This window comes from Melanotaenia boesemani, chromosome 1 (assembly GCF_017639745.1).
Source record: "Melanotaenia boesemani isolate fMelBoe1 chromosome 1, fMelBoe1.pri, whole genome shotgun sequence".
Taxonomy (NCBI): domain Eukaryota; kingdom Metazoa; phylum Chordata; class Actinopteri; order Atheriniformes; family Melanotaeniidae; genus Melanotaenia; species Melanotaenia boesemani.
In genome coordinates this window covers 40,806,139-40,820,922 of record NC_055682.1, presented here as the reverse complement: position 1 = coordinate 40,820,922, position 14,784 = coordinate 40,806,139, and the positions used below count along the sequence as shown (strand labels likewise).

The following is a 14,784-nucleotide window of genomic DNA, read 5'->3' as shown; positions in this document are numbered from 1 at the left end:
CAAACGTGATCGAACAAAACGGAAGAAGAAGAAATATAGCAACAACTGGAAAAAAGAAGAAGAAAAGTAAAAGAGAAAGAAAAATCCAGAACTGAAAAAAATAACAGACTGGAGACAGCGTGAACACGGACACGTCACATTCCCTCAGGTCAGCGGAATGGTCTCTTTTAACAGTCCCCTCAACCAAGAGGAAACTTAGAGGTGACCGAGCATTTTCTGTAGCTGGACCGAGACTGTGGAACTAGTTACCCTCAAGTATAAAGGTCCCATATTATGCAAAATTCACTTTCTAAAGGTTTTCTAACATTCATATGTGTCCTTATAGCCTGTGAATGAGTCCCAAAAATGAGAAAATTCTGTATCCTCTTTAACTTTCTTGCTCCACTTTTAAGTGAATGTGTGCTCAAATGGGTGAGTCTAAGATTCTTCCCTGTGTGACCTCATGAGGGAAATAACTACTCCCACCAGTCGTGGATACCGCCATTGAGTCTTCATTCTCTTTAACATTAAGCCCAGAGTTTAATTAATTCATGTTTAATTTTTCTTGTTATTTTACACTTCTTTACCATATGAATTTTGGTTCACCATCATATTTACTTGTACAACTGGAAAACCAATAATAATCTGTGTATTCAACAGTTTAGGAATCACTTATGCTGGGCTCACACCAAACGATTTTTCACGGTCGCAGACTAAAAACGGAAGTCTTTGGGAAATCTTAGGAGTTTTGCTGGAGTCACAGCCCTCCCGTCATCTCAGTCGTTGGGTGTGAGCTGGTAATCTGCACTGTTTAACGTCAATCTTTCTCCAGTCTTGGATCTGCGACAATTTCTAGCATGTTAGATATTATCGCAAGTCGCAGTGACGAAACACGATCAACAACCAATAGATGAGCTCTGACAAAGGCAGAAACAGGAATCCCGACATTCAGACCACCGGCAAAAAAGGATGGGGGGGAAAAAAAAAAAAAAAAGACGAACAAGAAGCGGTGATGAAACGTCGTCGGTGAACCGTCCAGAAAGAGGAGCGGGTGGTTATTAGAAGTAAATGTCTGCTGTGGATCATTTATGTGTTACCGTATAATGATCTAACAAATAAGAGAATAAAAACTCATTCATCCCTCTAGATTCTGATGAGTCGGTGTAACACCTGGTGGAGATGCAAAGCCACACTTAATAATGATGATGTGTAATTCCCTCCTGGAGGGAAACTCTCCCCTTGCTTGCTTTACTGTGTGCAGATCAGCCTCGTTCCATATCAACTGTCCAACATGTCACAAAAAATGCTAAAAGAATCTAGTTGCAGTCTTGTAATTTGTGACCCAATAGATTCACAGTCTTTGTCAAATCTCAGGCTGAGACTAGGCTGAGACTTAAGACTCTAAACATTGGTCTTTAGATGTGAGCTGGTAGTCTTTCATCTTGTGCAAATCTTTTAAAAGTCTTGTGGTGTAAGCCCAGCCTTACTTGACCACATCAGTAGTGAGACAATGTCTGCCTCCTCAAAGAACCAGCTAGCTGAATCTCATTCCCTCTGGTCCCCTGTAATTGGCTCCATCACTTGTGACTACGTCGCTCGGGGGACTGGTTAATGGCGGGGAGTAACTAGTGGTCCTGTGGTGCAGGACCGGGCTGCTCTGCACTGGGGGGCAGCTCTGGGTCCAGCCCTGTCGAGGTCTGTGGAGGCCTACGGTTGGGGTCGTCTCATGGCATGGAGGTGAGGCCACTGGGGGTGGCCAGGTTACTCTGGGGTGGGCTGGGTGGAGGTTCTGGGCTCTGGTGCCTGGGGGTGTCCCCCCTCCCTTCAGGGTGGTGGGGTCCATATGTGCCGAGGGTCTGGGCCTGCCCAGATGTGCTGCCATGGTGTGGGTTGGTGCATGCCCTGGTGTCTGGTTGCCGCCCAGGGACCCAGGGTATGGCCCGGGGACAGGAGGGGTGTAGGGGTGAAAGGGGGCTGAGTAGGGTTTGGGGGATTGTAGGGGGAGGTGCTGGGGTGTGAGACTGGGTGGTTTGTTTGCTGTGTGTGTGTGTTTATGTGTGTGTGTTGTGACAGCCTGATTGTCTGCCATCACATGTCATTTATGTTTTCTCTTTAATTGAACTTACCTGCTCCACCTGCCTTAATCAGCCAGTAGCATTTTCTTTTGGCCTCCAGAGGCTGGCCCACGGAGTGCAGCTTTTTCTCATTACTGGGAGTCTCACAGAGAGAAAAGAGAGCGGAAGCAGGTGACATTGAGCAGAGTTGCCCTGAGGAAGTGTAGCAGGTTTGCTTTGCAGCGCCACCGCCAACGGACCCTATAGTTGGACCTAATACTAATTCCTCCTAGATACTGGACTGTTGTCGTGAGTCCCCAGCATGTTTGTTTTTTTTTTTTCTTCTTCTTCTTTCTGCTTCTCTCTGGGACCGGACTGAAATGGTCTTTTTTCTTTTCTTTTTTCTGAATGCTTGAATAGAACTGAACTGAAGTATTATTTGGAGTTTGTTTCCTTTTGAATGAACTAATTAAACTATTTTGGGGCAGATTGACATGACGTTTTATTATTTTTTTTTTTTGCTTGTTATTTTACAGTTATGTATGAATAAGGAATAGTTTCCTTATGAATTGGTGTTGGGTTTACCTTTTTCATTTGCTAATTAGGGTGTTTGAATAAGTTGTTGCTTGCATCCTTTGTAAGGTATTGAGACTCAGGGAAAATACATATGTCAGGAGAAAGGCCTGGCTGGCACCCCAGAAAAATAAATAAATACATAACATACCTGTGCTAAACCATCACAGTGTGTGTGTGTGTGTGTGTGTGTGTGTGTGTGTGTGTGTGTGTGTGTGTGTGTGTGTGTGTGTGTGAATGTGAATGTGCTATGATGAGTGAGAGTATGCAAGAACATAGGTGTGTATGTGGGATGGGGAGGGATCACATGTACCTGTGGGGGGGTCCTGGGTGGGCCTGTGGATGGTGTGCCTCTGGGCTATTCCACTGTCCTCCTTCCCCTCCTCTCCTTCCCGCCTAAGTATGTGGTGGGTGGTTGCCTTCTGGGGTTGGTGGGTGCTCATTTGCTGTAGTCCCTGGGTGTACCGGTCGTGGGGGACGGCTGTTCCTGGCCTGACTTGCCCTGGGGGGGTCTCCCGCAGAGCGGGGGTGCCTAGTGCTGCTAGCAGCTCACCATCTAGACGGAAGTTCGCTTCCCTCTGGACTCACATCCCCAGAGCCCTCTTCTTCTCTCTCACTCTCTCTCTCTCTCTCTCTCACACACACACACACACACGTAGGGATTTGGGAGGCCTGCATGTCATGCAGGGTGGAGTGGAGAAGGCCATACAAGTGGAGTCTTTGGGTGCACACTGTGGCGACTGGCCTCTCCGTTTTAATTACACATAGACATCAAAAAACATGAAACAACTCACAAACCACTTCTGGGGGGGCGTGCCATGTAGTGCATGGCTCCCAGCACAATGTGGTCACTGCCCCTCAATTTTAATTGTAAACATACACAGCAAGTCTAGTTTTGACAGAACATGTGTCCAGAATGCATCAAACTTAGCAGTTCAGATAGGGGCAGACAGGAAATCAGACATGGGAGCGGTGTAAAAGCTGGACCATGTAAACATTACGTCATCAATCGGTCAATCGGTCAGGGGGTCTCAGTGATTTTTTTTTTTTTTTTCATTATGGACAATGAGACATTTATCCTGGAAGTAGAGAATCACAAGATTCTCCAATCATCCTGTGATTTCATGATCTTGCGGATCCAACTAGGCAGACTGCACCTGACACGCTCCTGGTGTAGATTGACGTTTCACGGAGGCCGAAAACTGCAACGCAGCTGGAACAAAACCGTGGCACAGTCAGAATGTGGCACACACGCACCCAGTGGAAATTGGGGGTTAGGGTCTAGATGGGTCTGTGACACGGAGAGCTGGTCTAGACTCACCTGTACAGATGCGTTCAGGCCAAAATCAATATTGCAAAACCTGAAAACAGTTTTTTTTTTTGACATATGAGGGAGCTCAGAGTTGTCTTTTAACTGTTTCCAGAGACTCAGGAATTCTGTATTTCTCACAGACACAAACCAGCGTTCTCAATGATCCTGATGGATGTTGTTGTTCATTATATTTATTGATTGGCCACCCCATTAGAAATGTCCTAGAAACGCCCCTGGAGGGAGGAAGCTGGAACTCACACATGGAAACTCAGTAACCCAGTTGGGATTAGAACCAGCAGCTTTCCTGCTGACCACCACAACCAGTGAGACCATCTGTTAGCAGAGAACGATGTGTTTGTGTTTAAGAAATTTTATGGTCCCTTAAATACGTAAATCGGCACGTCTATTTCAAATGTTTGCATACATCGCCGTCCTCACACTTCCATGCGTCTTTTGTGTTATCATAGTTGTTTAGTCAGTTCCTCAACTAGTTGGCAGTGCTGAGCTCAGAGTTCATTCCCACGAACCGACATCAGTTTCAGACACGGTTTGGCAGCGGTAAGGCATTGCTATAAATTTTTTCCAACCTCCTAACACGCTCTAAACATGGTCTTTTTTTCAGTGGCTGTAGCTTATGAGGGAGCGCAGTCATCCACCAACTGGAAAATTGGTGGATTGATTCCAGGCTTCCCCTGACTGAAGACACTGAGCCCCACGTTGCCTCCCAATGTGTCAATCGGTAGTAGTGAAAATGGGAAAGCGCTATATAAGTACAACCCATTTACCATTACCATTCAAAAGCTTGTGCAATTTCTATAGTTGTTGTCCTCGTAGATTTCTGGTGGTATTGATCTGTCTTCTGTGTCAAGCGACGGATAGCTAAGCTCCCTGAAAACGGACTAAATTATGCGGATAACGAAACTGTCCGTCCGTCTGCATATCCGACTTCTGCAACGAGCATGAATGGGCCTTAGAAATTATATTACCTCCGTGAACTCCATTGTCCCCTGTACCAGAGGGAACTGGTTGTGTCAATGTTTGTACGGTAATTGCTGCACAATTTTTGTCAATGAACAACAACAAAAACAAATTTTTTAAGGAAAACAGAAGACACTTCAAACCACAAGAACATAAAAGGGCATTAAAGGGTTAAATACTGAATGTTTTCCTTTTAATTTTTTCCTGTATTTACAGTTACACATACAACAATTTCTGAGAAGGACAGCTGAGATGATGACAACACAGATGCTGCTGTTGATGGACTAAAATCAGTCCAGCTCAGTGAGTGGCTGACAGATTAATCAGAACTGGTAATAAGTAAAATAATTCAGAATCAGATGTTTATTTAGTTAAAATGGAAATTGTGAAAATGATTTGTAGGAAGCTGTTGTTAATTTCTTTCTTTTTTAAACTTTGTTAAATTCAACACATTAGTAAATACTTTAATAACCAGGAATGTTTCCAGATGAACAAGGAACATCTCTAGTTGAACCAGGAATGTCTTCTCGTGAACCTGCAACATCCCCAGATGAACCTGGAATGTCTCCAAATGGGCCTGGAACATCTACAAATGAACCAGGAATGTCTCCAGACAAACCAGGAATGTCTGCAGATAATTCTGGAACATCTCCAGATGAACCTGGAGCATCATGAACCAGGAACGTCTCTAGAGAAACCAGGAACATCTCCAACTGAACCTGGAACACCTCCTGATGAATCAGGAATGTCTGTAGATAATTCTGGAACATCTCCAGATGAACCTGGAGCATCATGAACCAGGAACGTCTCTAGAGAAACCAGGAACATCTCCAACTGAACCTGGAACACCTCCTGATGACTCAGGAATGTCTGCAGATAATTCTGGAACATCTCCAGATAGGGGAAAATAAAACTAATTACATAAAGGAGCATATTCAAAACATCCGTCCGTGGTAGAGCTCAGTGCTGACAGAACAGGTTTATGTAGCTCGTGTTCCTCCATCTGATGAGTAATGAATATGGTCTAAATCTATTCAGCATTGCTCTGTTCCTCATATCTTCAGCTCTACTGATTGTACTGATCAGGACTTATCAAACAGTCTTTGACTGGCAGACATTCTCAGGTGGAGACAACCCAAAGAAGCCGTTCTTTCCATCCTTCTTATCAGCTGCCAGTCCATTGACAGGCTGGTGTTGTTGGACTTCATCCTCTGTAGGGCTGGTCTCCTGCCCCTCATCATCATCATTGTCACTTCTTTCATCTTTTGTTAGCTTGACGTTAGAAAAAGAAAGACAAAAAAACAGGTTAGGAACCTGATCCGCTGCTGGGAACGATGGCCTGGAGTCTTGGGTTGCTTCTCTGGTGATAATGCTGCACCATAAAAACCATTTCCTTCCCTCAGAATTAAATATGAATAACTTTTCATTTCATCGTCTATGTTCTGTGTTTGCATGCTGCAGCAGAGGTGTTCAACATGAACTTAAATATGCATAGCAGCTAAGACAGAGTTCTAACAAAAAGAAATCTGCTTTGTGTTCTTGAACTGCTTCACCATTCATCCTACTAACGTTTCAGTCCTCAGGGGCCTTCATCACAGGACTGGGATTAGTTTCAGAAAGCCAAGCACAGGAAAAACAGGTAGACGTGAAAATGTAAGATGGGTTCATACAGAGCAAGAAGCAGAGAAGATTTGCCTTTGCCTGAAGCGGGAGATGTCAAATTAACCCTTAAAACTCCAGGACATTTTTCCTGCTTTTGTTTTGTAAATATAAAACTCCATTTGCTATTTACAGTTATTTATGCTACTATTTAGGATGACCAAGCATCCACGTTTTCCGGCACATGTCCTCTTTTTGAGAGTTTAAAAAATATGTAGCCTCAAATATGTTTACATCAATTTATTTCTGTTATCCAGTCTCTCAGCCAACAGGAGGGGGGCGGGGCTACAATGCTAAGGACAGTTACCTGTTAATGACGTCACCTGCTCTAGGCTGCTCAGAATTACAAGACAACCCGAACGCACCATATGTAAAACTGCGGAAGAAGCTGTTCAGACGTTTTAAATCAGTGTCCAGAATCTAGTAAAGATAGAAAACGCAGGAACATAAAAGTAAATTCCCGAATGAACTATAGGAAAATTGGTGGTGATGCATGGAAAGCTCAGAGCAGGGAGCTGGAAGGTCACATCAGTTCTGCATAAAGACAAGTTTCTTTTTTTCCTTAGGTTGTGTTGTATTTACGTCTTTAAATATATTTATTATGTTATTTCTTTATATTTATTTTTTTTATTTCTTATTTATTTTTAAAACAACGCCACGTGTGTGGGAGCTAGTTACAGCAGCTCTGTGTCTTCTTTAATCTTTCTCTTGTTTTATTTTATTCCTTTTCTTAACTGAATTTTCTTTTGTTTTTCACTTAAACTCGCTGCCATGGACATCTTCAGCTTCCATCATATTTCTCTGATTCGTCTTGCCCTTTTCTCAGAGGGAATATGGAGAGCGCAGCTAAACGTGCTTCACTGAGACATGGCTGCACGCCGACATCCCAGACCAGAGTGTGAACATTCCGGGCTTCAGGCTGTTCGGGCAGACCGAGACATCATGAGTGGAAAAAGGAAAGGCGGTGGGCTTGTAATGTATGTGAAAGAAAGGTGGTGCTAGCTTGGACATGTAACTGTGAAGGTACATCTCTGCACACCGAACATCGAGCTGTTAGCTGTGAGTATGCTACGCCCCTAGTGTCTTCCCAAAGAGTTCTCATACGTAAGTAAGTAAGTAAATGTTTATTTATATAGCACCTTTCAAGATAAAATCACAAAGTGCTTAACAACAAGATAAAACACCAAATAACAATAATACAGAGAGAATAAAAACAAATAAAACTAAGTAAAAGCAAGTTTAAAAAGATATGTTTTTAGCTGCTTTTTAAAAGAGGTCATGAAGTCCACAGATTTCAGGCCTAGAGGAAGGGAGTTCCAGAGGACAGGAGCCACTGCTGCAAAGGCTCTCTTACCCTTAGTCCTCAGCCGTGTTGGTTTAACAACCAGCAGATCCTGATGACTCGATCTCAGGGACCTGCTGGGCACGTAGAGCTTTAGGAGATCCCTGATGTATTCAGGTGCCTGGTCATGTAGGGCTTGATATGTAAACACCAGAATTTTAAAATGCACCCATTTGTGCAGCATTGTGCAAAATGTAAACACCGATCATGCGCTGATGATCGGTGTTTACATTTTACCATCAGCCGATCGGGCAGCTGTGTGTGCTGCAATCCACACAACAGTTGCGCAATTACTGATAAAAGACCCGGATTCTTCATTCTACCAACTTTCCATCAGTATGTTGAATGCACCACATGGGACAGTGAAAGTCTGGACTTAGTTAACACTGCAGCAGCCTACACCTGGACCTGATGAGGTTTACCCCACAATCCAGCTGTCTGTCATCCTGCATCACATCTTCAGCCTGAGTCTGATGCAGGACAGGGTGCCGGTACTCTGGAAAAGATCCTGCCTGGTACCGGTTCCTAATAAAGCCTCCCCATCTGGCCCCTCAGACTTCAGACCGGTTGCTCTGATATCACACATCATGAAGGTTCTGCAGAGACTGGTCCTGGCCCACCTGAGACCACAGCTGGAAAACATGCAGGACCCTCTTCAGTTTGCGTATCAGCCTCATGTTGGTGTGGAGAATGCTGTCACCTACCTGCTGCAGCATGCTCACTCACATCTGGATGGTGGTGCAGGCAGTGTGAGAATTATGTTTTCCAGTGCCTTCAATATCATCCAACCATCTTTACTGAGTGGGAAGCTGCTGCAGGGAGGTGTTGCCATGTCTACTGACTATCTGACAGACAGGCCTCAGTTTGTTCGGCTGGGGAACTTCCTGTCTGATGTGGTGGTCAGTGACATGGGAGCACCTCAGGGGACGGTGCTGTCACCACTCCTCTTCACCCTGTACATCTCGGAGTTAAAGTACATCTCTGACTCGAACCACCTGCAGAAATACTCTGACGACTCTGTGGTGGTCGGATGTATCAGAGATGGACAGGAGAAGGAATACAGGGAGACGGTAAACAGATGGTGGACTGAAGCAGGAGGAACCATCTTCTTCTGAGTGTGAACAAGACTAAAGAGATGGTTATTGACTTTAGGAGGAGGAAACCTGCACACCAGCACATCATGATCCTGGTGAGGAGGTGGTTGTTGTGGACAGCTACAGCTACAATATAAATACTGTACTGTGTGTACTTGGACAGCAGACTGGACAGAAAGAACTTTATTGTCTGCAGCAAACTGCTGGAAATGTTCTTCCAGTCTGTGGTGGCCAGCGCCATCATGTATGCTGTGGTGGGCTGGGGGAGCAGCATCAGCTCCTGCCAGCAGGATCAATAAACTGATAGATAAGCCTGAGAAGATAATTGGACACAACCTGGGCTGGACAATAATTCAATATCAGTATATAATATAGCATAAAATTAGAGCCTTTCAAGCTGAACAGAAAGAGCTGCAACACATTGGCTACATAAGTGATGACGTACACCACAGACAGGCAGCCCAACCAATGAGATCAATGAGCCCGACCAAGCCCAGCAGCAGTTGGCTGTGCTCAGCATAAGGTAGAAGTCTAGGCTCCAACGAGGCAGGTTATAGCCACAAAATGAGTGCTCATAACAGTAATCCAAACATTACTGAACAAGCTTCCACAAGCAAAGAGAAAGCAGACCAAATAATCGATAAGCGAGGAAAGACTAATTCGGTTGTATGGAAGTAAAATCTGATAAACTTCAGATTTCAGTGTGCTGCAAAATGTGCTGGAGAGTCGTGCCAACTAGCAGCGGGAACACGTCAAACCTGTTCAACCATCTGAAGCATTTCCACTTGACAGAATATGTTGAGAGTCAGAAGATGAAGAACCATAAAAGTTTGAGCTAACCTGTCCCTGAAGCATCAGCCCCAGCCCAATCTGTGTCAAAAGAGAAGCCTATGCAGCAAACGCTGATCGCGGTATTCATGCCTTATGATAAGAACTCCAAACGCCATAAAGGCGTTGCACATTTCTTGCCTAAAGACATGATGCCGTTTACTACGGTGGAAAATGGGGTTCAGGACAATGATGTCAGTCCTCGACCACAGATACGAGCTCCCCAGCCAGAAATATTTTTCATACCTGCACTTTATAGTGAAGTTGGAGAAAAGGTGGAGGAGCAACTGAAGTCAGTGTCAAAATTTGCAACAACAGCTGACCTGTGGTCAAGCAGAACCTCGGAACCATACTTGAGCCTGACAGTTCACTTTGTTGACCAAGACTGGAAGCTTGTCAGCTTATTCCTCCAGAAGGTCTATGTTCCCGAGGATCACACGGGCAAAGCTATTGCAGCCGGACTTAAAGATGCGCTTGCCACTTGGGGACTCAGCAACAACCACCAGGTCTGCATCACCACAGATAGCCGGACCAATATCATCAAAGCCACTGAATTGAACACATGGACAAGACTACAATGCTTCAGGCACCGACTAAACTCTGCTATTGGTAAGTTATACAGTTAAAAGACACTGGAGTGTTACGTTATTTTGTTTATGGTATGAGGATTTATTACTAAAATAATTTCTGTAACAAATACGATATGCTTCACACAAAATAGAAATAACCTAAACGACCATTATTATAGCAGTGCCTGTATGTTTTTTAGCTTTTTTTTTTTCATTACATTCAGTTAGCTAACGTTTTAATCCAAGCCACTTTTTTAAATATTATTTTTAGTATGTGCAGACTAGTTTATGCTTGGTATATTTGTTAAATGCTATTTAATAAGGGTGTAATTAAGCGTGTGTTATACTGTGCAATTTAAGCTGTACACTCACTTCTTTACATTGTAGTAAAGTGTAGTTTCTTCAGTGTTGTCACATGAAACAATATAATTAAATATTTACAAACATGTGAGGGGTGTACTCACTTTTGTGAGATATTGTACCATCACTTAATGCTTAGTTGGTCTAGAACTTTGATCAGGTGATATCACAAGTCATTTTATAGGCTTTTCATTTAGGTCTTAATATTTGTTTGGATTATACTTGTATCCATTCTCTCATTTAAATTCAAAGGTATTTTACTGGCATGGGAACAAATAATTAGCTAAATTTGCTAATTTGCTTTTTTGTGTGAACATTTTTACCTAATGCAGCTGTTATAAAGGCTATTTCTATTCTATTCTACATCAGATGTAGTCAATCATATATACTTAATCGTGAGAATAGCAATTTTCTCTAAGAATAATATAAAAAATTTAAATTTTTTGTAGAAATATGAATGCAAATGTGTTTATATTATTATATTGCAATATGTTTTCTCTCTCTGTGTCTACAGAGAAAGTTAATCAAGACAAGCCAGTTGACAGAGCAGTTGGAGTCTGTAAAAAGGTGGTGGTTGCCTTCTCTTACTCTTGGAAAAAGAAACGGGACCTTGCAGCTGCTCAGGAGGAGTTTCACTTGCCAAAGCACAAGCTTATCACTGAAACACGACAAGATGGGGCTCCCGTCAACAAATGGTGAAGCGGGTTCTGGAGCAGAAAAGGGCCATCACAGAGGTCCTCTCAAAGGATAAGATGACCAGGTCACTGGTTCCCACGTGGCAAGACGGCAACAGGTCTTGAATTCACTGATGCCTTGTTTGGTGAGTCCTATGTCAGTGTGTCATTTTTAAAACCAGTGATGCATCACTTCCATCTTGAAGGAAGCGGAGGATGACACAGAGCTCACAAGAATCAGAAAGACAACAGCGATGGGATACCTCAATAAAAACTACAAGGATCCAGCTGTGGATGATCTACTTGATGTGACATGCCTCGCTGACCCAAGCTTCAAGCTTTAGTACACCCAGGAGGACAAGAGAGAATACATCAAAGAGAAGGCTGTCTTGGAGATGCTAAAGGGAGAGACAGCTGTTGGAGAAGAGTCCAGAGAAGAAGCCATTGGAGATGCTTTTGCAGAAGGGCCTCCAGCCAAGAAAGCAAAGAGGTCTCTGGCTAGCTTTTTTTCAAACAGGCCTACCACTTCAGACACAGAAGGCTTGAGTGCACAGCAGGCAGTTGAGAGAGAGCTCAGGAACTACCTTTTGTCTCCAGGTGCTGACACTGACTCAAATCCTCTGGACTGGTGGAAGGTCTATCAAAAGAACTTCCCCAGAGTAAGCCAACTGGCAAAACATTACTTGTGCAAGTTCTGCATCTGAGAGGTTTTCAGTACAGGTGGCAACATTGTCACGTGCAAAAGGGCATCTTTGAAGCCAGATGATGTAGACCAGCTTGTATTTCTTGCCAGAAACCTCTAGAGCCTGTTATGGGGTGTCATTAATCCTCAACAATGTCCCGGTCCCAGCAACATCTGTGTTTGTTGTTGCTCCCTATTTTTTTCTATTTATAGCAATTCTGAGCACAGTTCAAGCATAGCTGAAGCACCTTTGTCTATAAGAATGACATAATAAGTATATGTTGTAGTTAAAATTTATTAATATTAAGAAAGGTGAAAGTTTTTTTTATTTGACCTTTGGTGATTTCAAATTTTTTGTTCGAAGGCTCATTTAGGCTTGCTTAACACAAATAAAAGGTGAACATTAATTTATTGTACAGTTTTTATTTCTAAAATGCTATACTGGAGGAGTTTCACAGACTTGGCAATAATAGTTTTACAGCATCTGCTGTGGACATTTTTCAACTTCTCTTTTCTCTGATTATATATTGATTGATTTCTCTTTTATATATTGCACATGTTGAGTTTATTTACTATTTCTCTATGTTTACATTTTTTTCTTATAAATCTGTTCTTCATTTTAATCTGATGGCTGCTTCTGTAACAAAGATATTCCCCCACAGTGTTTAATCGGAGAGAAAACAGGATCTGTCACATGATGGTGTTTACTTGTGTCTCTGTGTTATTATTAAACCAGTAACAAACAAAAGACAACCTGTGAGACTTACTGTGCCAAAAATCAATTTCTTGACCATGCGGAGAATGAGGTAGGCCCAGAAGATGTGAAGACACTGAAGAACCACCAACATCATGTTAAAGAAATAGTAACCAAAGAAGGCTGGGTAGTGTAGGACAGGGTACACCCAAGTGCAGTGGATGAGCCTGAAAACAGAAAAACAAACAATATTCAGGAGTTGATTCTGAGGCCTGAGAAAAATGAAGAGATTATACTATTCTCTAAGGAGGAGATAAAAAAGAAAAAGTTTCTAAGATGATTGTTTAAAAAGACACAATGTGAAGGCTGATTATTGGACACATCCTTGTTTAGAAAGATTTGCCAGCAGAGGATAATTATTACTACTAACTTCTGGGATTTGACCACAGTCGGGTGGCTTTCAGTAGGAAAGATGGATTCTCTTATGACAGCTGTATTTGAGGAATGACACTGAATATATTACATTCAAAGTTACCTTGATGCATGTCCACAGTTTCCAAAGCAGGAAGAACCTTCTGCAGGTTCAGGTTAGCATAACATTCAGCCTATGTACCACGTTAGTGTAATAATTTTGGAAATGTCAGATAACAATAATTCATTGTGTTTAAATCAAGAAATAAATAGGACAACATCAGAGTTACAAACTGTAACGTGTTCAGTTCAGTCAAAACCAGCAGGACGCTGATTTTCCAGTTTCTGTAAACATCTAGAATAATTCCTCAGAGCTGTTATGTGTCTGTAGAAAAACAAATAAAGATCCACCCACTCATCCATCCATCCATCATTCATTCATCCAACCATCCATCCAACCAATCATCCACTCATCCATCCATCCATCCATCCATCCATCCATCATTCATTCATCCATCCAACCATCCAACCAATCATCCATTCATCCATCCATCCATCATTCATCCAACCATCCAACCATCCAACCATCCAACCAATATTCCATCCATCCATCTATCCATCCACCCACCCATCCATCCATCCATCCATTCACCCACCCATCCATCCATCATTCATCCATTCATCCATCCATCCATCCATCCATCCATCCATCATCCAACCATCCAACCATCTATCCATCCATCCATTCATTCATCCATCCATCCATCCGTCATTCATCCATCCATCCATCCATCCATCCATCCATCCATCCATCCATCCATCATTCATCCATCCATCCATCCAACCAATCAACCATCCATTCATCCATCCACGCACTCATCCATCCACCCAACCACCCATCCATCCACCCACCCATCCATCCATCCATCCATCCATCCATCCATCCATCCTTCATTCATCCATCCATCCATCCAACCAATCATCCATCCATCCATCCGATTAACCATCCAATCAATCATCCATCCAATTAACCATCCAACCAATCATCCATCCATCCATTTATCCATCCACCCACCCACCCACCTACCCAATTATCCATCCATCCATCCATCCATCCATCCATCCATCTACAATAATACAAAGACAATAAAATTTTCCATTTTCCATATTCATAAAAAATGTAAATCCATGTTTAGCTTTACAAACAGACTCATTTCCCAGCTTACCAAAATGGAAAGACCACCAGCCGCGTTCCCATGAACACGACGGCAAACAGAACAAAAAGAGTGTTGCTGGTTTTCTCCCATTTGGCGTAGTTGAATAATTTGGCCGACTAAAAGAAAAAGACATTTAAAATAAGATAAGAAAAGATAAGATAAGATAAGATAAAAAAAGGCTCTATTGTTGTTGCACCAGCAACTGTACTATCAAATTAAAATGTCACAAATAAATGCGCATTAAAATGAATAAAAAGATAAAGAAAAGTAGTGTCACAATTTTACAAACAAAACTAGTTAAAATATATCAAAATGCAGTGTAATAAATAAAAAAGATAATAAAACATACACATCTGAT

The 14,784-nt window shown here is 42.6% G+C and overlaps 1 protein-coding gene across 3 annotated transcripts in view; it reads right to left on the bottom strand.

Annotated features, from left to right (window-relative positions):
• Positions 1–5,072: 5,072 nt before the first annotated feature.
• The window catches only part of cers3a (ceramide synthase 3a), a 40,079-nt gene continuing 30,367 nt past the window's right edge, over positions 5,073–14,784 (bottom strand). For 2 of the 3 annotated variants that reach the window (XM_042009107.1, XM_042009184.1), the window contains exons 9-11: positions 14,436–14,542; positions 12,872–13,025; positions 5,073–6,168 (exon numbers count right to left, since the gene is read on the bottom strand). In XM_042009107.1, coding sequence (XP_041865041.1) covers positions 5,989–6,168; positions 12,872–13,025; positions 14,436–14,542 — 441 coding nt within the window. In that variant the 3' untranslated portion in view covers positions 5,073–5,988. The remainder of the gene's footprint in view (positions 6,169–12,871; positions 13,026–14,435; positions 14,543–14,784) is intronic. The other variant, XR_006013041.1, reaches the window with a different exon arrangement.